We start from the raw sequence: 25,275 nt of genomic DNA, 5'->3' as shown, positions 1-25,275 counted from the left end.
TGGATAAGCACTGCAACAGAGAGGTTATGGAATCCCTGGCACTAGAACTTTAAGCACTAGTAGAAAAACACTTGTCTGGGATGATTTGGACAAGGATAGATCCAGTGTTAAGCAGGAGGCTGGAGAGATGACCTCTTAAGGTTCCTTCCAACCCTATTGTTCTATGATGCTATTATATCTTCCCTGTAGAAATATTTAGTGACACTTGTCCAGATAAGGATATACTATCCACAGACGGCCATACCCACTATGCTCTGAAGCATCCCGTTTCCCCCACCCCCTTAATTTATCGTCGTTATTGCAGGCTAAGGTCAAAATCCAGCACACATATGCTTAAATTTAAGCATCTAAGTAAATGTACATTCTATTGTTCTTCCATAGCATCCGGGAAGAAACAGAAACAAAAAGCTGACAAAAGACAGCCAACTTCTTACATGTTGATCCCGCCTACACCTCTAAAAAAGCAAAGCATTGGCACAACCCAAATGGGAGAAGACAATTTACCCTGTAGTCTAACAGCAACCTGTCTACACTAATATTTGTACCATGTGTAGGAAGCATGTTGAAATTCCTATCCCATTTTCTGAACAATGCTTTTTTTCCCCTCCAAGATAGTAATATTTTTCTGAGCCAATACAATAATCACTCAAGAATATATTTGACTTCTTGGTGAGCATTGTTCAATTTTGATAGTGGTATTTAAGTCTAACATGGTAATAATACAGTGAGTGATTAATGGTTGAAAAACTATCAGGAGTTGAATACTGCAATAAAGGAGCAAAAGATATGGAAAATTTAGGCTGAAAGGATAAAATATTTACTCTCTACATACCTTCAAAAATATTGTTTTCAACTCAGCTGGATCAGCTCTCTTGGTTTGAGCCACCTACAAGTAAATACAATTACATTAATATGCATATTTTATACAAAAGATGTCAAAGTGTCATTTAAAAAGAAAGCATTCAAACAAAAGAATGAATGATGAAAATAAGTGTTAGCCTTAGATAAATTAGATACTGATTTAGTTGGTCATGTTTACTTTATGCGCTTAACATTTATACTTGGTTACTCAACCTTTTTGCTACAAATGTTTCTCTAAAGCAATTCTACAATTCTTAAACAAGCACAAAACAACAGTGAGCATAACTGTCTAAGTACCAAACTGCCCATTGGCTGCATTTAGGCAAAATACTGTGCTTGCCACACAGACTTTTACACTTCTAGCATCTTTCCCCCAGGGGTATGAGTGCACAAAAAGTTACCATGAGGCAATTCTGCAGTAACAAGCTGGAAGTTCATCCCTCAGAATCGAGTGTTACCTTCCATTTACTGAAGGGCAAGAGCACAAACAGGCAATCATAGCTGATGTGCTGTCTGCTTACATCCTCAATTAATCTGCAGTAAAGTGTGTCCCTTTTCTGATTTACAAAACAAATTCTACCCCAATGTATACCTGATGGAAGCAAAGCATTAAAAACCTTGCCTAAGAAAACCCAAAATAGAGACAGCAACAGATAAGAAACACTGGTGACTTCTTAACTGCTCAGCGAAGTCACGTTTCTGTTAGGCTAAGGGTCATCAACCTTTCTCCAACCAAGGAGTACTCAACAAGGCAGTACAGGCTAGGGTTTTGAGATGCCCTATGCTCACCTTACTTTGGAGGTTGCAACATTGGGGTATTTTATAGGAGTTAATGCACCACAAGTAGCCCCATCACACTGCTACCAGGTCCTCCAGTCAGATGGAGTTTACAGTCATAACCAGGACCCACTGATCATTTGAGTAAGTGTAAACAGGCAATGCTATACCAAAAAAATAAGGAGTATAGTAACTTATGCTATAAACTGCCGTAGAAAATGGACAATGAAAAATTATTTCTGAAACTAGATGCGGATGCTATAAATGATCAAAAAAGGTGACAAAACTCAACCCCCAAAATGCACAGTGAGTTTTAGTTAAGAACTATGCATTATAATTTAAAAATGATGATAATTAGAGTAGCTGTAGGGACTGTATTGTGTCCTAGTGAAAAATAATAAGGACTATCTAGTGGAACTAACAATGCTATTTTTATTATGGACCCAAACAGACAGACTCCACAGGTGGGGCCCTGATCCTACATTTGCCCAAGGATCTGCCCACATAGAAGCAGCTGCAGAATCAAAGTGCAATTGTGGGGTTGAGACTCTCAAAAATGTGTGTTATCTGAGTGTACATGCTGTTCTAAGTGTCATAAGCTTGTACTAAGCTGGTTATTTACTCGAGAGCCCATTTGTGAGGTCTTTGGCATTCTACCGCAAGCTGGACCTAAATTCTGTAGAAAGGTCCCTTGATCTCTGCAGCACTTCTGTGCTCAATTCCACAGTACAACCAGCAAATTGACAGAAGGGATTTATTGACTCCAAAATGAACAATTATCTGTATGGGATCTCCCTGTCGATAAATTTACTTTTACCTTATCCCTCACAATGTTTTAATTGCTGCAAAATGTTAACTGTAGAAATAACTGAAAGGAAAAGGAGACATGGGAAACTGTGTTTTTGATATTTATATAGGATGGCTCATATTGGTCTAATTACAGTGGCATTAAACAACATAGAGAGGCACATACCCTAGGTTCCCCAAACTCCAGCAGCCATTTTAAGTCCCCTATTGGTTAGATTTCCCCAGAGCCAGCTACATGGAAACAAGACTGAAAGACTGTGGGAATCAGTAAGTCAACTACAGCTTCCACTGATGTCAATGTAACTAAGCAATTAAGTAAAAAATATTAACAGTTACAATTAAATTGTAAATGCAGACAAGGCACACACACACAAGCCTTATTCACACTAGGAAAGTGATCTGCTACTGAGGATGCATTGTCACCAACAGGTTCACTATCTGAAAGAAGGTCTCTCTCACATTTTTCATTCACCATATTGAAAAATCATTCCGTTAGAAGTTAAACAGTTTTCAAAGCCAAATGAGGAGAGTGTGAGGAACTTGGAGGCTGACAAGCTGTGTAAGCTAACAGCTGGTTTGCTCAGAATACACTGACCAGACAGTGCTTGTGCTGTTGTTTCAGAAAAATCGTCTTAAAAATAGGATGTTAAATTAGTACTTAATGAATGTCAATTTTTGTTGATAGGCAATAGTTTCAATTCCATTTTGTTCCTGTGGAAGGACAAAAACGCAAAAACCTCTGCCATGAATTTGCAGGCATCTGTCTCATCACGTGAAGAGACATTTGAAAAAGCATATCCAAGTGAGATAATGTTTGTTATTACTCTGCACAAAGAGTGGCTTTGTGAATGGTGCTACCTCTTAAAAAATGTAGCTGGCTTTCATTAGCACACATTTGGTAGAGAACTGCTGGATTATGGAAAGTTTTGGGGGGTTTTTTAAGACCATAAACAGGATCTGAGAACAAGCTAAACCATACAGGATATTAACAAAGGGCAATGTTGCACCAAAAAATGAAAACTAGAGTAAAATCTACAAAGTCAAAATGGATTTTACTCCCAAACAATACAGACTCTTTGAAAGTTTTATCCAAAATATGTGCATTAAATTATATTAAGTTGTAGTTAACTGTATGAAGTGGAGCAGGGGTGGCCAACCTACATTGGCAAGTATGCCACAAGTAGCATAGACAACTTCTGTATAGCATGTGGCAGATCAGGGAGGAGACAGGCAACATAGTGGCAGATAGGGCAGAAAATGCAAAACAGAGCAGCTGATACACAAGGAAAGGGATCTGAGTGGCACTCAGGGATAATGTGGAGTTAATGTGTGGCACACCTGTCAAAAAGGCTGCTCCCCAGTGAAGTAGAAAATGTTGCCTCATCCCCAGCATTCGAAACCTTTACTCCCCCTGTTCTAGCAAAGGTGGTTAAGGAAAAGGAATATAAAAATGGACTGCTGGAAAACCAGGAGTTGGCCTAGAAATAGGGCTGCCTCTCAAAATGGAGCTTGGAGGGCTGAGTTGATCCACAGGCTTGGAGTTTTCTGATTGTTACTCAGTCTCCTCTAGCTTCCCTTGTTTTGAATTCATACTTATGCAGATTCTTTCCTGCCAAACTGGCTTTATTACTAACTCTGTTATTCAGTTGGTCTAATAAAAGATATCACACCTACTCAAAGAACCTTGCCTTACTGACTTGACCACACTTTTGAGGTTATTTCAAGATTAACAACATGCTCTGTCCTGGACAACACACAGAAAGATGACAGGCCCTCCTTTGAGAAGCTTTTTTTTAAGTGATACAGGAGATAGGACGCACAAAGGGAAAATATACTGGAGGATTCTTAAAACAACCATCTCCAGTTGATTTGTTTATTGAAAGTAACATAGGAGGTATTTGAAAGAAGAGTGGAGAGGTTGAAGAAATCAGAATACAACATTCTATCCCTACGAAGCCATACAGGAAGGGCAGATGAAAGAGAGAGACAGAAATGGTAGCAAGAAATAGGGTGAGAATTAATGTCCAATGGTAGAGGGGTTAGATGGCAAATGTAAGCAGTCTGACTTTGACAGGATGGGGAAAAGACACCATTTGACAACATGGTCAGTGGCGAGTGAATTAGTTAATATCAGTGGGCACATCTGGAGTACAGAGGTGATGCAAGTATCAGGATGCCCCAAGACACGCTGTTCACAACATCAGCATGTATTTTAGTCCCTCCCAGAGAGAAAGTGAGGAACTTTTGTTAAATTACAGAGGAAGACACTACAAGACCTGGGAACCACGTGGACTAGGGAGGAAAACAGGCTGGAGAAATCAAAACCATCCCTTCATCCTACTCTATATGAAAAGGGTCTTTTTTATATTCTCAGAGGCTATTTCTCATATCCACTCATTTAAAAAAAGATTGAAAGTCTGGAGAGTATTCAGGACAGCTACACAAATTATTTGAGGTCTGGAAAGCCTTTTTCATAATGACTGAAGAAACTCAATCCATTGAGCATAATGAGAAGATTTAAGAGACAAATTGGTCATAATCTACACTATACCAAATTCCATAGAGAGGAGCGACGACGCTAAAATCCTCTTTAATCTAGCAAAAGGTGTGAGAAGATCTGGCAACTGGAAAATGAAGTTAGAAACATTCAGAATGGAAAAATAAAGTGACTAACAGTAAAAGCAAGGATTGTGGAGATAATGTGCCCCAGACATGAACAAGAACATTTTGTGGCTGTAAGACTATCTAACCTTTCTTTCAACTATACAGCTGATCCAATTAAAAAAAAAAAAAAATATCGCACTGAAAAACCTTGTTTCTCTCACATTTCCTGGATCATCACAGAAACAACAAACTTCCCACCCTACTAATAGTAAAAGTCAGAAATCATTAAAACAGGGCTACCAAAGTGTGTAGTGGATTCTCTATCCCTTGAAGCCTTTAGCTCACGATAGCAGCCTAACAGTTTCTAAGAGAGATTTTCTGGTCTAGTCACAAGTTATGTTGCAACAAAATACGTAGCTCGTTATTCAAGAAGTCAGATGATTATACATACTTAAAGCCAGAAGGGACTTTCTATAATCCCAAGAAAAAGCAAGATGGCCTTTCTGCTTGGCCCCAGAACTTCATCGTTATTATTAAAAACTAGGGGTCCACAGGTAAAGATTTTCTTCGCCAATACCGAGAGCCAATGGCTAACCACCATATCTGCCAATGCCCATCTAACAACCACTATTTAGTAATAGGCATTTTAAACTACTGACATAAAAAAACTTTTTGTTTTGTTTTGCATTTCTAGACACACTTGCACCTCCTGCCTGCTCTAGCCCTCAATGAAGAAGGTGGCGACTGCCTTATTCCCATGCATTTCTCTCCCTCACTCATGGCTCCCACCTGCAGCCCTGCTCCCTGCACAATCTGTGCTACTGTCCCAGGCGGGTGGGGCAGACCCTTGTGTAGACAGCAGCACTAGGTATTATTGAAGCTCCGCAGTACGCCGCTGCTTCAGCGCCAGTGGGCTCCACACAGCCAAGTTCCCGCAGCCACCAAGGAGAAGCCACTGCAAAGTCGCCCAGTGCCTGGCAGAGCAGAACGTCTCTTGCGCAGCGGCACCTTACCCCACCTGCACACAGCCCAATGTCTGTGGCAGCCCTGGCACTCAAGCCCCTGATGCACACATGACATTGGCATGGCAGCAGCAGCAGAAGCCAGTAATGGTCCCTTTGTTGCTGAGCACAGTGCCCTGTGACTGCTTCCCGGTACCCCCACCCCTTCCCGCTGCTCACCAGGACCTGTATTTTGCTGCAGGCTTGGGCTGGCAGCAACGCACAGAGACTGGACTACACTTGCCAGGGTGCTCCAGGTACGTGGCCATAATTAGCAGCTACAATGACCAAAAAAAGCCGATAACGTCATTTCTTCATTTAGCGGTGCCAGTCCAATAGTCAACCAATATCTCGGTACACCCCTGTTAAATACACTGCCTTTTTAATTAGAGGCTGGAACATGAAATTGTCAGGTAGAATTTTCATCTAGACCACAGATTTCTTCAAAGTATTTGAAGATTATGATGCTCTAACCAGGTTTGGGACAGAGATTATTATAAAACAGCCAACCACAAACAAGTGACTTGCATAGATGAGAATTCACCTTTCCTAGGTATTTGAAAGTAATTTAGCTGCAAGAAATCAAACTGTTTTCCTAAATGACAGCTCTTCCACAGAAAGCAAATTCCATATGTTCTTCTGAGGTGCAAAGTGTGTTCTGTATCACCGCTTTGCCAATGTACTCTGCTTCCCATTTCACCTGTCCCAAAGGTCCATTACAGTTCACCTCAGAATGCAACTAGCTGCCCGTAAACGGAGCTCAGACATGGCATTTGTATTCTTAATGCAGACCCTCACCACATGGAAAGAAGTTAGATTGTGATCAAGAATGATGAATTTAAATAGGCACAACTCAGCAGGGGAAAAAAAAATCTTCCTGGCAGGTTTACAAGCAGAATGTGGACTGCCTCACTTAAAAGTATATGGAACAACTGGGAGAAGAAAAGGCATTACAGATATGGTATAAAATCCAGAATAAAAACATCGCCTGTCTTTCTTAGTGGTACACTGGATGCTTTTCCTAGCATGGTATTAATACCCAAGAGTATTTCTTCACACATAACAAGGGCAAGAAGCAAATACACAGTGCAACAGAGGCTAGTAACTGTTGGTCCAGGTAGGAAGTGACTGAAAGCCAGGAGTCAGAAGACAGTTGGAGGAGAGCTGAATTTGAGCATCTACTGCACGGGGCTGCATGGTCTTCCAGTAACTGAAGTGGAACTCCCTAACAATCACTAGCCCTGTGGCAATAAATCCCTCCAGTTCTACAGCCACAGACTAAATTTTAGAAACAATAATTTTCAGAGGTGCACCAATACATCAGTCCAATATTGGATCAGTATCAATATAAAGCAAATTTGCTGCATCAGATATTGGCCCGATGGGGCCGATAAATACCTGTGCTGTGTGCAGCTGCAGCACAGCACTCAGGCAGCATGGAGAGCTGTCCTCAGCTGGTAAGTCTGTTGTGGTAGAAGGGGAGAGGGGAGGGAAGAAACACACGGGGACATATCAACGCCACCCACGGTGAGGGAGGGGGCAAGGGCAGGCGCTGTCCGGGCAGGGTGGGCAGCTCGCACTCCGGAAGGGCACGGGGGGCATGCCCCCCGGCCCTGCATGAGGTGGGGCGGGCTGCAGCCAGGGCTGCACGGGGCTCTCCTTGGTGAGGGCCGGGCACAGATCAGGTGCTGCCGGCACCGGGAGGATGCTGTATCCACCACAAATTTCACCACCGCTTCACTCCCAGCACCACTGCTGCTAGCCACCCAGTGCAGCCCTGCCTCCACCCACACACCAGGAAAAGCCAGGGCTGCGCCAGGTGGCTGGCAGTGGCGAAATTTGGGGGTGGATGAAGCATTCTCCCAGCGCCCACACCAAGCCTAGCCCCAACCAAGAAGAGCCCCATGCAGCCTGCCCTGCCCTGCCCTATGCAGATCTGGGGGGCACATGCCCCACCCCTGGCCTCCTGGGATACAAGCAGTGGTAGGAACAGCTCCCTCCCCCCATGAGCTACAGCTCTGGCCTCCCCCGATCTGCCCCCTCCCTCACCGCAGGGGATGTTGATCTGCCCCGCCCCCCCATTTCCCTTCCATCCCCTTCCACCATCCCAGACTTACCAGCTGGATGCAGCTGTACCATAAACCAAATTGGTATCAACCAATAAGCCTCCTTAAATATCGGCTGTTGGTATTGGCCCCCAAACCCTCTATCAGAGCACCCCTAACATAATCTTTTAACCTCAACGTTTATCTCTACACATCAGGACCACTATAAGAATATAAACCTACCAAACTCTGCAAGGATTCTTGTATTTCCATAGGTTGGAAGCATATAAAACAGACTGGAAAACCCTGTCAAGATTAAAAATAATAGGAAGGTTTAATAATGCTATCCAACTAATTCTCCTTTGGTTCTATAAGCGGATTCACTAAGCAGGACTACAGTATAAACATTCATGAAATTAGCCCTTTGCTTTGCTTTAAGCAGGACAAGGACTCATTCAAGGCACATCTGAGGTACAATACTTTCACCCATCCTCAAACTGTCAAAGCTATAAATACCTGAACCTATATATAGAAAGTAATACAGGAAACAATGGAGCTAGGTATTTCTACTCAACAGTGTAAAGAACTAGCTATAAAATTCCAAGTTTAGTTTTCCTATTCCCTCCTTTAGTCAGAAGACAAAAAAAAACAAGGAGAGGGTGAACGATAGCTCTGGAAAAAGAAAACCATTGGCTCCTCACTCAGCAACAGTATCTGCTGTGGGAAAAAGAAAATTCATGCTGAGATCAATACCAGGCAAGGTTCTCTGAGCAGATGCGATATCATTTTTTACAACACCTGAGTAGTTGGAAAAAAGTTCTTAGCAAGCTTTCAGACACAATCATCTTTCTTCAGGCATAGGAAGTCTCTATGCCTAAAGAAGGGTGACTGCGCCCAAAAGCTTGCTAAGAAATGTTTCCAGATACTCAGCTGGCGTAATAAAAGAAATCACATTTAGTCAAAGAAACATGTCTGTCTAGATCCTTAGACTGACATGGCTACAACCAAAAACCCAGAGATCAATACCATCCACTCAACAAGCAAAAGACCATGAGTAGTTAGTTGCAAGGAGCAAGAATCTAGATCAGGGTGGCCCATGGCTACATCCAGCCCTGTAGGAGTTAACATTACTCCCAGGCTCTCAATCTGGGTGCTGCTTCTCCCATTGCTTTCCTGCTGTTACCACTAGAGTCTCCCTCTTCTCCTGTTTCTACTGCCTGCTCCCTCCCCTGAGGGAAGCACAGCACAGCCCCCAGAGCTAAAGGAGCCACGAACCAGGGACCCTACATGGCGTAGGTCTGTCTGCCATGTGGCGCAGCAGCATGTAGCGCACAGATGGACAAGGGGGATGACTTGCAACAGGGGGAAGCCACACAGCGTGGCACATAGCCTGAGAAGCATGCAGCCCCCAGACTCTCAGAAGTTGGACAGTCCTGATTTAGATTACCACCATTAGTCTCCAGGTAATGACACAAAAGAGCATGTTCACATACTGAAGCCTCTGAAGCGTGAACAGGAAAACAATGGAAAGCCCAGTCTTTTTCTCTGTGAAGTGGAACATTCATTTCTCCTCTTGCCTTATTACCAAAACACTCATCTCTCCAGCTGTTTCCTCCAATGCACCATCCAGGCCTATTATGCCTGTAACTTCCAAACCAAACCTGAAATGGCTTCACCAATGCCTACTCTTCAAAGAATCCTTGATCCCGTATTTTATCCTGACACAGATCCTCTGCTACACAGAGATCTGAAGTTTCCTATTCTCTGTTTGCAAACTTACTGCTTTTTCATAAAAACTAGTTTTCTGAAGCCAGGTATCCCTAGGAATCTTATATAATCACAACTCCTTAACTACCGACTGAGAACGACGAGATAATTACATGTTGTATGTGATATAGCCCTCAATAAAAACATCTGTACTTAAATTAACAAACAAAATGTAAGCTGCCAGTCAGGATGGTCAGAACTGGCAAATTTTCTGTCCACAGATATTTAAGTAACATCTTCCCCCACCTACCACTTACCATGGTAGAAATAAAGCATCCACAAACATCCACCATCCATTACCTTTGCTTTCCAAAGTGCTTGCATAAAGAAGATCTACTCTCACATACAACATAAATAAAAGCAGTTGAATTACATTTGATGAGTTCCAACACTCAAGTCTGTAACACTCCTTTTTGCTTCCACCAAGCACTGTGCAACATTCAGCAACACTTTTGAGCACATGATATATTACTGGTATCAAAGACAAGTTTCATCTCCCTATCTCAGCTTCCAGAAGCACAACCCAGTGAACTTACTGAAGTTACAGTTAAAGCACTGCTTCTCTGTAATAGAAAAACGAAGCTTCAGTTTTGCCATCCAAGGACATAAAAGATAGGCAGGATTCTGGGTGCATCAGTGAGAATCAGAAACTGCAGTTAGGAGGAGACAAGTGTGAAATTCTGTCTCAACATATATAACAAGAAGTTTTTGAAGATTATAACATGAATTTTGCCTGGACAGCTGATGTGCACAGTGAAAAGCAGGCACCTAACGTCCAACATTATCCTGTGAATACATTAAAGGAAACATGCACGCCAATCAGTCCTTCATAGGCAGGAAAGCATTACTTGTATTCAAATTCTCCATTACCACAGGGAATACTGTCAATGGCAAGACACCAAAACTAATACATGACACACTTCCAACTCACTCTCTGCACTATGTGCAAGAGGTCAATCTCTTACCCCAGAGCAACAGAAAGCCTCTTGACCACACAGGATGCAGCTTTTATTCTAATGGATGGTTCTGTTGGGTAAAACTTCAGACATATATTTAGTGACTACTTTCTCATTTGGAAGTTGGAAAGAATCATTACAGCATTCACCATGATCAGTAGTCCAGGTCAGCAGTCCTTCTGTCGTTTCACTATCAAGTAGAATGGATTCCAGTCCAAACAGAAAGCACTGACAAGCCACCAAAGCACTGTCCCCTGTGCGTCTGCACTACAACAGCAACTTTGAACAGTTTGGCTTGTTCTGCACAATACCAAGTGCAAAGTCCAATGCATGTCAATATAGATGCTATTCAGAATACCATACTTTGCAGCAGCATAAAATTTGACACTAGCTACCCAGAAGTGCTATCAGGGGTATCTGCACCAGAATAATTCACATAACCAAGACAGCTGCAACAGAGATGAGACAAACAAATGTTGCAGCACCAAGAGTGAACAGCTGTTTAAAAATGTTTATGACATGACTTTCTCTTGTACTTCTGAAAATGTCAAGGTAAAGGGAAACTAAACCATAATACTATGGTTCAGTAAAACACCAAGAAAAACTTGAGGCATTTCATTATGAGAACAGCCCACTGAATGATGACCTGGGCTAGATAAAAATAAGGTACAAGTGGAAATTATGTTTGCCTCTTGTAAACAGTCATTCTTTGATTATCATAAAATTAAGAAGTACCACAATGATGGGCATGCAATAAATACCTATAAAGAAGATGAAAAGGTCCGCCTCAAACTGTTTTAAGTAACTATCGTGATTCTCTATTTGTGACATTAAAGTCGTGCATAAGTAAGTAAAGAAAAAGGGGCAGGAGAGAAGATTCCTATACATTAATGTCTTTAATAATTGCATGACAGGAATTATGTAGGAATAACTGACAGGTAAATGTATTTTTTTCCAAGTGTTATGTTTTCTTCTTTGATTGAGCACAAAAGTTCACTTTTAAAGATCCTATTTATAATCAAATCTGTCTATTCAAGTCTTTTCAAAATGCTACACCTCAGTAGTTCAGAACTGGGGAGGGTGTGTGAGTGGGCTTGAATCCATATGTATGCACGAATCCAATTCTACAATCTTAAAAAGAACAAAAGACAGCTGCATAATGGAGGCAGACAACACCACACAAGTAACAAACGTATTGTATACTATAAAATAGTAGGAGTAAAAGAAGAGAGTCCTGGAGTCAAAAATCTTTTTGTAGAGCTTACAGGGGTAAGGCCAGTCTTATTTTACTTCAAACCTAGAGAAATAGACAAAGATTAATATTTTTTTAAAATTCTAGCCAACAGTAGTTTTGTTTATATTTGTACAGCACCTAGCACAATGGGAATCCAGTTCACAGAACACTTAAGCACAACAGAAATTCATATGATGACAGTACTAACTGCTTTAACAATCCACTTTTTTCAGCAGCTAATGCAAATTAACTTATGTCCACTGAAAGTCTAACCTTTAAGGGTTTGAATTTTTTTTCATTTCATTCAATCACATTTTTCCATTCAATCAAATAACTACATGCCAAGACACAGGTATACAGATGTACTCTGTTTTGCACAAAGACTGTGGGTATCATTTTGGTCCAAACATGAACTTCTTCACTCTCAAGAAACAGGACAAATTAAAAGAAGTTTTAAAATTCATACATCACGTGCTAAGATTAAGCACATACATGTTGCTTAAATAAACATGTATGATTGATGTACAGCAACTGATATTATGTGACTTTTATTCACAAAAGACAGGAAAGATTTTGAGCTGTCAGGGAGAATTCTTGGAAATAACTCACGATTTCTAAAAGCAACATAAACTGGCTGCACTAAAAGGAGTTATTGATGTATTAAAGACTAAGCAAGAGTCAAATCTGGGCTGGCTGGATGTAGGACCATTGACAATCATGGCTGTGAAGGAATTAACTTATAACTTCAAAAAGTTTCCAAACTTTGCAGAAAATCTAAGATACTTGGAAACAGTATTTTAATCTCATTTAAATCAGGAAAATTCAGGGAGACAGAGTGGAAGATATTCTGTTTAGAAATAATTCTGTTTATAGCTTTAATATGGTTATCAGTTTTTCCTCTACTTATTATGGTGTCAAACCGAGCATTTTTATTTAAAGAAGAAAAGAAAAATCCTTTAAAACTTGCTCCCATGCTGGTACCTTCAGTAGGACAGAAAGTAGTATTGAATTTAGTTATTTTTTGTTCCAAGAGTAGTTCTTTGATTTTTATTTCTGGTGGGGGCACTGTAGCTGAACTTAAAATGATAAAAATACAGCTTTAAAAATCAGACACTAGATCCTTCAGAAGTTCTAGTTCAGAGGTCAGAAATGTTTTTGGGCAGAGTGCCAAGGACACCTTCTCTGCCATCCACCCCGAACTGTGCATGCCAAGCAAACTGCCTTTGCATGACATGCTCTGGCACCTGTGCCAGGAGTTGCCTACCCCTGTTATAGTTTTGTTTTTTTTAATAGATCTCATTAAACAAGAGGTCTCCTGTTTTCTTCCTTAGATGTTCAGATAGCAGATCTTCAAAGAAGCCAAGAAATTCTGATTTATGCATTTGCCATCCTTTATTAGTTGACTGTTAACCAATCAACATGCCTGCTTCTTGTCACCAATTTTAAAAAACGCAATAGAATTCCAAAGCCTTCTGATCATTTAGCCCAGATCTTTGAAACACAGCAGTTATTTAATTTAATAAATATATCAAGTACTCTGACTCGGGACTTTCATAAACTGTTGCATTTCATGAGGTCATCTAGGAGAGAAAAGGCAGCAAAGGACAATAACTTTAGACTATTTATATTTTCCCTGGAGTACAGCTCACATTAATTACATCCTACATCATATATAGTATTTTGCACGCCTGACTTTCAGAACTGCATATATATACAAGGTATATAAAATTTCCTAGAACAAATAGAGAGAAAAATACAGGCATACCTCGGAGATATTGTGGGTTCAGTTCCAGACCACCGCAATAAAGCGAATATCGCAATAAAGCGAGTCACACGAATTTTTTGGTTTCCCAGTGCATATAAAGGTTATGTTTACACTATACTGTAGTCTATTAAGCGTGCAATAGCATTATGTCTAAAAAAAAAATGTACATACCTTAATTAAAAAATACTTTATTGCTAAAAAATGCGAAGTGAGCAAATGCTGTTGGAAAAATGGCGCCGACAGACTTGTTTGAGGCAGGGTTGCCACAAACCTTCAATTTGTAAAAAACCGCAATATCTGCAAAGCGCAATAAAGCGAAGCGCAATAAAATGAGGTATGCCTGTACACATTTTCCAGCATTTTCTCATGCACCAGATCAAGCCTTTTTTTTCATTTTCATAATTTCAATCTATTCTTATTTTGCCTCACAAGGGACAATAAAACTAATGTGAATATTAAACCAGCTATTTTCCTAGCTTATCAACCTCAACTAAAACAATAGAGACTACTTCATTAGATTTTGCTGGCAAAATGCTTTCATTGCTGATTCCCAAATTACTCTCTACTTCAGTCCCAGGTAGAGAGCAAACATAATTCAGGTGGTTATGATTCCCTCTTCATTATATTTATGCCTATAATGGTGAATCCTAAAACGACTTTTGTTATACCAAGGAGTCACAATCTAGAAAACACTAAGAACCACTGCTCAGTAGTATTGTTCTGTTAACACCGATGGAGATATGCAAGCAGCAAAAATGAACAGAAAAAGTTAGATCTTTTGATTTTTTCTTCACTTATGAGATAGTGCATGAACAGCATCAACATGGGACTAAATCATGATCTCTATAAAGCTGTTTCCATCCAGACTTGACATACAATGGCAAGCTGCATTGTAAAAGTGAAGTGACAGGAAGGAGGAAGGCTGACTTGATGTCAGTGACAAAAACTATTTTAATGGAAATGTGGAATTATTCAAAATTTTGTTCACCTAAATACGTGAAGACTTAACTAGTCTGATTCAGAATGTGATGAGCTGTGAACCAGAATCACCACACAAGGTATTCTGACATAAAGCATTTTTCTAATGCTCTTTCATGCTCTACGTCATACGTAATGGTTTCTCTTTAACAGATGTATTAAAATAGAGATGTGAATTTACTAACAAGAACCAAGCATGGAATGAAACTAAAATAATAATAAACAGGGACCAAGTGTCAGCAACCAGGCATTTAGATCAAAATAGAAACAGACTATATTTCTTAAGCAAAATAAGAAGATAGGACAGTAATGAGTTAACCACAGTTCTGCCTGTTAGCATACTGTACTTTTGGACTATAGACGAGGGGTGCACCAACACATCGGCTGGCTATTGGATCCGCACCGATAAAAGGAGAAATTATGTTATTGGCTATCAGCTTTTTTTGGTTGTTGTAGCCGATAATTACAGCCATGTGCCCAGAGCATCCTAGTGAGCACAGTCTGGTTCCCGCACCCCACCACCAGCCTGAGCCCGTGGCAGACTACAGCTGCCGATGAGAAACAGAAGGGGCACGAGGGAGCAGTCCCACAGTGGCAAAGCAACAAAGAGACCATTACTGGCTCTTGCTACAATGGCAATGCTGTGCACATACAGGGGCCTGAGTACCAGGACTGCTACAGTGATGGGCTGTGCACAGGTGGGATAAGGCGCTGTGAGAGGGACATTCCACTATGCTGGACACTGGGCACCTTTGCAAAAGTGGCAGGAACTCAGCTGCGCAGGGCATGCCGATACTGAGGCAGCAGTGTGCTCTGGGCTTCCAAACATGCCTTCCCCCTCCCAGGACAGCAGCATGGGCTGTGTGGGAGCGGTGCTTAAGGGGGCAACATGTGCAGGATTAAGATGGTAACTGCCTTCCTCATCAAGGGCTGGAGCAGGAAGGAGGCGTGCGTGTACATGTTATAAATCCAAAACAAACAAACAAAAAGTTTTATTTATGTCAGTAGTTTAAAATGCCTTGTGCTATTACTAAATATCGGTTATCGGAATGGCATCAGCCAATATGGGTGGTTAGACACGGGCTATCAGCATAGGCCAAGAAAATCTTTATTGGTGCACCCATACCATATATTTATGCATACAGCTCCTAACTTTAATGAATATATTGATAAAGAAACCTTAGGGTCATCATGTTTTTGAGAGTCCACCTAATTTAGAGCTGTGTGAAGTATGAGATGAACATGATTAGATATATTATTATTAAAAGTACCATCCCAAAGTCATATTCATTATCTTAAAAAGTTAAATATACATTCAGGGTTCAGGTTAAGTCCACAAAAGGGGCATATCTGCTAGTTAGCCCATGACTAAATCTCAAATTGGCTACCAAAGAACAGGCATGCCTCAGAAAAAGGAAAGAAACCCTTGTGGGGACTCTGGCTAGCAAAGCACAAGGAAGCTGGGATAGGTCTAAAAACTAAGACATGAAGCTAGGTCATAGGATCCTCCTCCCATATGCATGATGCTAACCATTTGGCTCTGCATCACCTTTCAACAGAACCTATATATAACTAACTGAACTCAGTTGAAGGAGGTTTGAAAACAACCAGCAGGAAATATTCTCAGAAGCTGGAACAGCAAAAAATGAAGAGATGGTACAAGTATTGGACAACCTATGAAAAATTCAATGGAGGCTCCTTACAGAACTCAAAGGACAGTCTTCATCTCCTGGGAGATGAACATCATTCTCTTTACCTGCTACACTATCCTGATTCTAGACAAGCCTTCATGTTGCTTTTGCCTACTCAGCATAAGATATTACTAGCAATTACTGGGAAAAGTCAAGAGTTATACAGGCACAGAAGTAATTTAGAAGTTTGTTATGCCATGCAATATTTTTAATGAAGGAAAAAAATGAAGAATTAAGGGAAAGGTAGGGGGAAAATAGAAGAGCTCTGCTTAGAATCTATGGGAATCTTTGAATGAACTCCCATGTGAGAATAAAAGGCATTTTTAGACTGCATGTGGCCTGAAAGTGATGTCAGCTGTTCTTTCAATTCAAGAACTGTGGGTAGGATCTTCTGCTTCCACCTACAGTGATCTCAGCTGCATCTCAAGATCTACCTCCACAAAGAATTAACAAAATGCATTTAATACACATGGTCACCATTAACAAATGATCCATGTATATTTCTAACACGTGCTAAACTAGAGTTCACATAAGTTTAAACATGTTCATTCTAGGGACACTTGTTTTAGAGACAAACTCAGAAGTGATAAAATTAGATGATGTGCATTACATATCATTAACCCTGCATAAAACATATGAAGTGAGTGCAGACTTGTAGCAGGAAGAGCAGGTGATAAAAGAGCGTCTGAGAGAGAGAAAGAGAAAGAAAGAGGAGATGCATGGTCTCAGCTCCTCTGTCTGATCTCCACACACCATCCTATTGGTTGCCCTGCAGTTATGACAACCTTCCACTATCAGACTGCAAGTTACAGAAACTTCAATTCACCTGTGCTAGTTAACGCTAACTTAATGCTATGTAACTTGCACCAAAATTGAGGTCACCTCTGAATCTGACCATTCTTCTCATGTAAATAGGTATTTTGTAGCTCTCTCAGAAAAGGTTTGTTGGGGGGGGGGTGTTTAAATACACTATGGCAGAACAAAATGTTTCCTTTCTAATGCCAATGTTGTGACAAAGAAAAGTAAAGTCAGACAGAAGAACACTGTTGGTCTTTATGCCCTCTCCAGCTACTGGCAGCACCAAACTCAGAAAGCCTTCTGATTGCAATGTCAAGAAATGTGCTTTGAATTTTCAAGATTCCGTCTGTTCTGTAAGCCTTCATGAAACAACCATTTCAGGATGAAATGAAGCCTACCTTCAGAAAGGGTATTTAAAATTCCTGAGACAATGTATATCAGATGCTACTTACTAAAGAAATAAAGTAAATGCGTGGGAACACAGTACAATGCTGTGACTAAGGTAAAGGAGTCTGTCAGTGACTGAACCAGTTGCTCAAGACTGAGCCCACTGAAGGACTGTTGACTTCTAAGACTCTGGTTTCCATTGTAAACAACTGAGAGCACTGACAGATCAAGAACACAAATTTTGTAAGTGTATAAATCCAAGCAGTGTATAAATCCAAATATGAACCATCTGAAGATCATGGATGAAATAATTGCTCCAATCTTTTGCTAAAGCCTCTGATCATTTCAATTATTGTTGTTGCTGTTATTAATAATTTGATATAAGAAATCGCAAAGTAATAATCCACAATATCCCAAATTCTAATTCAGATGTTCTATGCCATCTTTCATAGAATGTGTCTATACTGCAGAACGCTGCCATAAGCAGGCATACTCTTGATAGGTCTGTACTTGCTAATCCCAGCACCAGAAGCAGTATACCTACGTTAGTGTGTACTGTACCTACATTAGTTAGTTTAACTGGTTATCAAGCCCATACAACATATGCTCCAGTAGGGGTATGATTTTTGCTATATAGGCAGTACAATCTGTTCCCCCAAAAAGATAAAGAAAATAGCCTCTACATGCCTGTGTTCCTTGAAAACTTAAATACCAACCAAATTAACAAAAATGTTCTTGAAAACTAAAACTTTGCAAGATCAAAGGATGTATTCTTCTTCCAATGTTGTTGATTTAAAATAGATCCTCAAAACTGGAGGTTTGTCAAACAGTAAAAGCTAATGCCCTTCAAATAACTTTCCTTTTCTTGATACACATGCTCTGAACTGAAGCATGCAAGGAAGTTCTAACTGTACGATACGAGGTTTAATCTCAACATGACCCATCAGCAGTTCCAAAGGTAAATATATTTATAACTACTGGCTCAACAAAGTTTAAACAAAATCTAGTGAATCAGTTTAATTCTATGTTCAGGCAAGTTTTGAAAACAAAGCATCCTGGACATAAAATTATCTTTAAAATCAGTTTTTAAAAGATTTTGTGTTCCATTTATAATATATCACTAACCATTTGGCCTCTGCACATCATCCCTAATTCACTATCATGCGTTAATGTTAAGTCTAAAATTTAGCATATTTCTTTCTTTTGTTAAAGATCTAGGACACTTGTGCATATTACAAAATATAGTCTTCTCTATAGTTCAGCATATAAAGAAAAAGCCAGGCCTCTTATTCAGTCTGCATGGAATAAAATATAGTGCCAATGTGTCTTTGATACTAACTTCAAGTTTGTGATAAGTTTTTATTTAAAAGGGTGTTCAAGTTGCTGAGAGCCTCAAATCAACAACAAATGTAATTTGCAGAACAACAGTCCCAAGAGGCATTATCTGCCCTGTTCACCTCAGGGACCCTCTCAAATGGCAAAGACAATACACTAAATGTCAGCAAAACACCTACAAGACGAGACTCACAAAATCTGCACAGCCTGCTTTGAGTGACACATTTCAGCACTATTGATGAAGACTGTTTCTGTTTCAACTTTTTTCCCAGTTCCAGACAAAAAGGGCCCAACCCCAAATACTTCAGCAGGTCCCAGCAGGATATCAGAGCTTCCTCAGAAAGCCCAGCAAGCATCACTGAAAGAAAACCAATCCAGAGCAGAGTCCATGGACACTATTAAGGGAGCACCAAATCCAAGGAACTCAGAGAGCATGTGGTACAATACCATGACCATCTGTATAACCTACTCTGTGTAACATCTTACATGATTCCATCTTCTTATTGGTACTCCTCCCTCCACTCTATGAAACAGGACCTGCCCCTGCCCTCCATCTTTGGGAACCATAGAAAAGTAGCTATAGAAACGGTCACTGTGATAATTCCTTGATTAGTAGATGCCAACAGCCTCCAGAGACAGTAATTTCAGTTTGCAAAAACAAATATCTTTCTAGCTGCAAACTACATGCTAACTAAATCCAAATCAAGCTACCAATGACATATGCAACAACTGTCCCTTCAAGCTAGGGACAGAAGTTACACATAAACCAGTTTAAGTGATCTGAAACTGGTTTAAGCCCGTAACAGAACAGAAGCTCAGTGGACATAAACCAATTTCAAAAGGGATGAAACTGGTTTCAGACAAACCTGGTAGAATGTAGTATCAGACTCAACTGATTTAGGTCACACCAGTTCATGAAACTTCTCTCTCAGGCCCCTTCCTGGTTCAAGTTAAATCACAGTCCCCCAGCATCCCAGCCTGTTTTCCAGGCCTGGGCTGGGCAGTCTGCTTCAGAGAGCAGGGCTCTGGCCCCATCCCTCTGCTCCCTAGCTGGAGTGGTGAGGGCTGGCTGACAAAAGAGTGAGGTGGGGGGGCAGGCCTGGCTGGGGATGCAGCCTGGTCTGCGGGGGAGGGCCCCCTCCCCCGGCAAACCCCAGCTGGAGTCTGGGGCCAGGGAGGGGTGTTAAACACCCCTTCCCCTGCTCAAACTTACTGCTGGCTGTGACTGTGGACCACAAATCCCAGATGCACCTGGAAACAGGAAGAAAAAGTGATAAGCAACCCTGCAGAGTCCTGCTACTGTAATTTCTGGACTGCAAATCCCAGAGACTTCAGGGGCAGCAGGAAAAGGAAGCTAACACACAGCCCATGCTGGTTACATGCCAGAGAGCCATACTGTAGTGTCCCTGGCCTGAACCACTGCAGGCATGTGGCTACATTTCCTGAATCAAATGTAAATGTCTTATCACCAGGGATCCTGGTTTTCTCCAATAAAATAAATCACAAATTCTCTGATGAAAACCTTAAAATCCATTATTAAAAGTCCCCTGCAGCACCCCCAACCCTGCTGGTCCCCCTCACCCCCCCCAATGCTTCCCCAATACTGGTGGTGCCCCTCACTGCCCCCACAACAGGCCCCCCATCCTACTCAGGCCTCCTGCCCCCCACCCACAGCCCCTGAACCCCAGGCCTGCTGGAGGGTGCCCCCAGCTGCAGCTCCCTGCCCCCAACACCACGCAGCTGCAGCAGAAGCAGCATGGAGCCAGCTCCCCCACTACTGCCACCTGCTTGGGCAGGGCCAGGACTCCCAGCTCCCCCCCAGCCCTGCCAGTGTGGCCTCCAAACTCCTGCAAGCCACACCTACCTCACAGGCTCCAAAAGAGTAAGACTGAGCTGAGCCAAGTGAAGCTATGGCTGAGTGAGAGCCTCAGGCCCTGCCCTCCCCCTCTGGGCAGGGCTGGGGTTTCCCACCATTTGCAAACAGGGTTTGCAGGATGGAACTCTAGTAGCCTGCAGGGCTGTTTGCAAAAGCAGGGAATCCACGGGTTTCTCTGCTAAAAGGAGAAATCTGTGTTTTCTCTGACAAAAAGGGGAAAATTAGTGGTTTTCTCCGTTTTTCCATGGGAAACGGAATACCTGGATCCCTGTTGATCACTTCTGTTTCAATTTAATCTGTCCTGCAAAGACTGAACTGATTCAGCTTTAGGCTTTTTGACTGTCTGCACTTAGCCCAAAGCTGCAGCAAACAGAATTTAGTCAGCTTGGCCGATGATACTCTGGAAGGAATAGCAGTTTCTCAGTTATATTTGGCGTGATAAAAAAAGAAGTAAAATAAACAAAAGCTTACTTTTGTCTCTAACCTTGGCAGATACCCACTATGCATAATGGAATACACTGTAAGTACATAATACCCTTAACTGCAAAACACAATACTAGTTCCAATGTATTGCCCAATGCTTATATTGTAATAAACTCGGTATCTGCATATCAGTTTATGAATCTTTCACCTCCCTATCTACTTTATGACTTAACTGTACTCTAATTAACTTCAGAGTACTTAAGTGTAACTGTCCATTTCATAGCTACCTGTACTCCATTTATCTGCTCCAGAAACAGTGAAGGGAAAGCAGCTGTCAATGGATTGCTGTTAGAAGCTTTGAAAATGATGGGAGCTAGTCATTTTCACAGCTGCCATTTCCCCTGCTCAGCAGATGTGGGAGCCTAAGAACATGTCAATGTTCAGACTAGCACTAGATTTCCTCATTAGTAAAGCAGTCACAAATGGTAACTGTGCAGCTTGTTACAATCAGAACTCAGATCAAGTATGTCTCTACATATAACAGCTGAGTTCTGTAAACGATAAGGCAGAAAATCACCACATTTTCATCTGAACAACAGTGGACACGGACTGTCAGAAGACCAGATTGTCAGTCAAACAACTGTGGGTCCAAATCCAGCCCTGAAGCATACATGTAACTGGATTCTCAAAGAAAACAACTCCGTGTCAGCTGTGGCACAAATGTTTTGTCCTTATATACCTCCCTAAAGTCTTCCATGTCCAAAGACTGAAAAGAAAGACTCACTCAATTCCCAATCATATACTGGGTACTAAGATGCAGTGATAAATTAATAACCGATAGGAGGGAAGAAGTTACAGTCACCCAGGTTAAAATTTAAGGGTAACAGTAACCCAAGCTCACACTTATTAATTTCCCCATCCCAGTTACTATCAACTTGAAAAGCTTAGAAGCCAAAACCAAAAATATTGATTCAAGTGGCTCACTCAACATGTGTCTGTAGAAAACTCCTACTCCCCATCAAGCCAAATTTATTATAAACAGTTCAAGTCATCAACCTAAATCTATATTAAAAAAATCTGATAATTACCATATTGTACCATATATTGTACCATCTAACCACTACCCTCTATCTTCTTTACTCTCCTACATTTCTAAAGCCATCAAAATAAAGGAAGAAAAAGCTGCTGGGTATTAGATTTTCTGCAACTGACTGACATGTTATAGTCTAAGGCAGTAATCTTCTCTGTGTGGCATTTCGATCTACGTTGAGCTAAAATTGATTAGCACTGTTAGAAGAGTGTGTTGCAGACTAGTAGGCTAATCAAGGTAAACCTAACCATAAACTCTCCTAAAATAAGAAATAGTTATTCCTTCTATCAGTTCCCATTTCAACACATAAATAAGCCAATCACTGGCATGTCAAGCAAACCCTGTCAAGGCAGTTTTTTCTCTGTTCATGTCCTGTGGAAACTCCAGTCCAAATTTTTGCCTCCAAATCTAAGTTAAAGTCTATGCCTACTGGTACTTACATCAACAATTACTAGAGAAGGGGCCAAAAAAAAAATCTTGTGGGATAGTAATGACCTTTGAGGAAGTGTTTTAGGCTTTGTCCTTTGGGTACAGATCTGTAAATCTCTGGTTTCTCTCTGACCAAAATCTGTGCATTTAAAAAGTTATTTTGCACACCCTCCAAGTTCTTAGCTTTAAATGTCAGAGGTACCAAAAGGCTTGAACTATAAGCCAGAATACCCAAGACGGAGCTTTGGAAGAGTATGTTTCATAGTGTTAACTACTAGGAAAGATTTTGAGGGGAATATGACCTAACACACGAACTTAGGCCTTAAAATATCTGGGCAGCTGGATCCAAGAGGGGTTCCAAAACAAAAAGTTTGTACTCCATGACTGAGCTAATGCCTATGGACAGAGACAGGACCTGTAGCCTGCCTAGACTTAAGGGAACTCAGAAGTAGTTTCATAGTTTCATAGTAGCTAGAGTCGGAAGGGACCTAGGTAGATCATCTAGTCCGACCCCCTGCCTTGGCAGGAAAGAGCACCGGGGTCAGATGACCCCGGCAAGGTGCTCATCTAACTTCCTTTTAAAAATCCCCAGGCTAGGAGCCTGCACCACTTCCCCTGGAAGCTGGTTCCAGGCCCTAGCCGCCCTGACCGTGAAGTAGCGCCTCCTAATATCTAATCTAAACTTACCCTCTGCCAGCTTGTGACCGTTATTCCTGGTCACTCCTGGCAGCGCACGGGGGAACAGGGACTCCCCCAATACCTGCTGATCCCCCCTGACCAGTTTGTAGCAGGCCACAAAGTCCCCCCTTAACCTTCTCTTGTGGAGGCTAAACAGGTTCAGGTCCTGTAGCCTCTCCTCATAAGGCCTGCCCTGCTGACCCCTGATCATACGAGTGGCCCTCCTCTGAACTCTTTCCATATCGTCCACGTCCCTCTTGAAGTGTGGCGCCCAGAACTGGACGCAGTACTCCAGCTGCGGCCTGACCAGCGCCGCATAGAGGGGGAGGATCACCTCCCTGGACCTGCTCGAGATGCATCTGTGGATGCATGACAGGGTACGGTTGGCCTTCTTGACTGCCTCCCCACACTGCCGGCCCATGTTCATCGTGGAGTCAATGACGACTCCAAGATCTTTTTCCGTCTCCATGCTGGCAAGAGGGGAGTTCCCCAACCTGTAAGTGTGGTGCCGGTTCTTCCTCCCCATGTGCAACACCTTGCACTTATCAGTGTTAAACCCCATCCTATTCTCATCCGCCCACCGTTGCAACCTGTCAAGGTCAGCTTTGTAGCCTATTGCACCCTTCTAGTGCACCCACATCCCCCCACATCTTAGTGTCATCAGCAAACTTGAACAGGGTGCTTTCTACCCCATCATCCAAGTCACTGATGAAGATGTTGAACAGTGCGGGCCCGAGGACCGAGCCCTGCGGAACCCCACTGCCCACGTCCTTCCAGGTCGAGAAGAACCCATCCACTACCACCCTCTGGGTGCGGCCCTCCAACCAGTTGGCGACCCATTTGACCGTGTGGGCTTCGACACCACAGTCTCCCAGCTTTTTGATGAGGACAGGGTGAGAGACAGTGTCGAAAGCCTTCCGGAAGTCCAGAAAGACTACATCCACAGCAACCCCTGCGTCTAATGATTTGGTGACCTGATCGTAAAAGGCCACTAGGTTGGTCTGACAAGACCTGCCACTGATGAACCCATGTTGGTTGCCCCTGAGCATGCATTCCCCCACAAGGCCCTCCTGGATGTGTGCTAGGATAATTTTTTCAAAGAGCTTACCCGGGATTGAGGTAAGACTAACTGGCCTGTAATTTCCCGGGTCCTCTTTTTTTCCCTTTTTGAAGATAGGGACCACATTGGCCCTCTTCCAGTCCTCCGGCACCTCGCCAGAGCACCACGAGTGCTCATAGAGCCGCGCCAGGGGTCCCGCAATGACCTCGGGCAGTTCCTGTAGAACCCTAGGGTGAAGATCGTCCGGACCAGTGGACTTGAACACGTCCAGCCTCTCCAGAAGTACCCTAACTAACTCCTCGCTAACCCCTGGCCCAGGCGTGTCTCTCCCAGGGCCCGAGGGGGGCCCAGCAGGGAGGTGGCTGAACTGGTCCCTACTTAGGAAGACAGAGGCAAAGAAATCGTTAAATATGTTAGCTTTGTCATCTGGCGTGACGACTAAGTTGCCCATCGTGTCCTGCAGGGGCCCCACATTACCTGGGACCCTCTTTTTACCCCCTATGTATTTGAAGAAGGACTTCTTATTGTCCTTAATCCGGGAAGCTAGTCCTATCTCCAACTCTGCCTTGGCCCTCCTGACTGCCCCCCTACATCCTCGGGCGACTGTAACATAGTCCTTCTTGGTGATGACCCCATCTCTCCATTGGGTGTATGCCTCCCTTTTAGCAAGGAGACATTCCCGGATGTACATGGGTCCAGTGTGTGAGAACAGT

At 42.2% G+C, this 25,275-nt stretch overlaps 1 protein-coding gene across 4 annotated transcripts in view; it reads right to left on the bottom strand.

Annotated features, from left to right (window-relative positions):
- The window catches only part of SLC25A13 (solute carrier family 25 member 13), a 133,210-nt gene that overhangs the window by 101,001 nt on the left and 6,934 nt on the right, over positions 1 to 25,275 (bottom strand). For all 4 annotated transcript variants that reach the window (XM_090046976.1, XM_090046980.1, XM_090046978.1 and 1 more), the window contains exon 2: positions 833 to 886. In XM_090046976.1, the coding sequence (XP_089903102.1) occupies positions 833 to 886 (54 nt within the window). The remainder of the gene's footprint in view (positions 1 to 832; positions 887 to 25,275) is intronic.

The sequence above is a fragment of the Crocodylus siamensis genome, chromosome 5 (genome assembly GCF_052110815.1).
Source record: "Crocodylus siamensis isolate JL-2025a chromosome 5, ASM5211081v1, whole genome shotgun sequence".
Classification (NCBI taxonomy): Eukaryota; Metazoa; Chordata; order Crocodylia; family Crocodylidae; genus Crocodylus; species Crocodylus siamensis.
The sequence above is the reverse complement of the archived record's forward strand: the minus strand, read 5'-3'. Positions and strand labels throughout refer to the sequence as shown.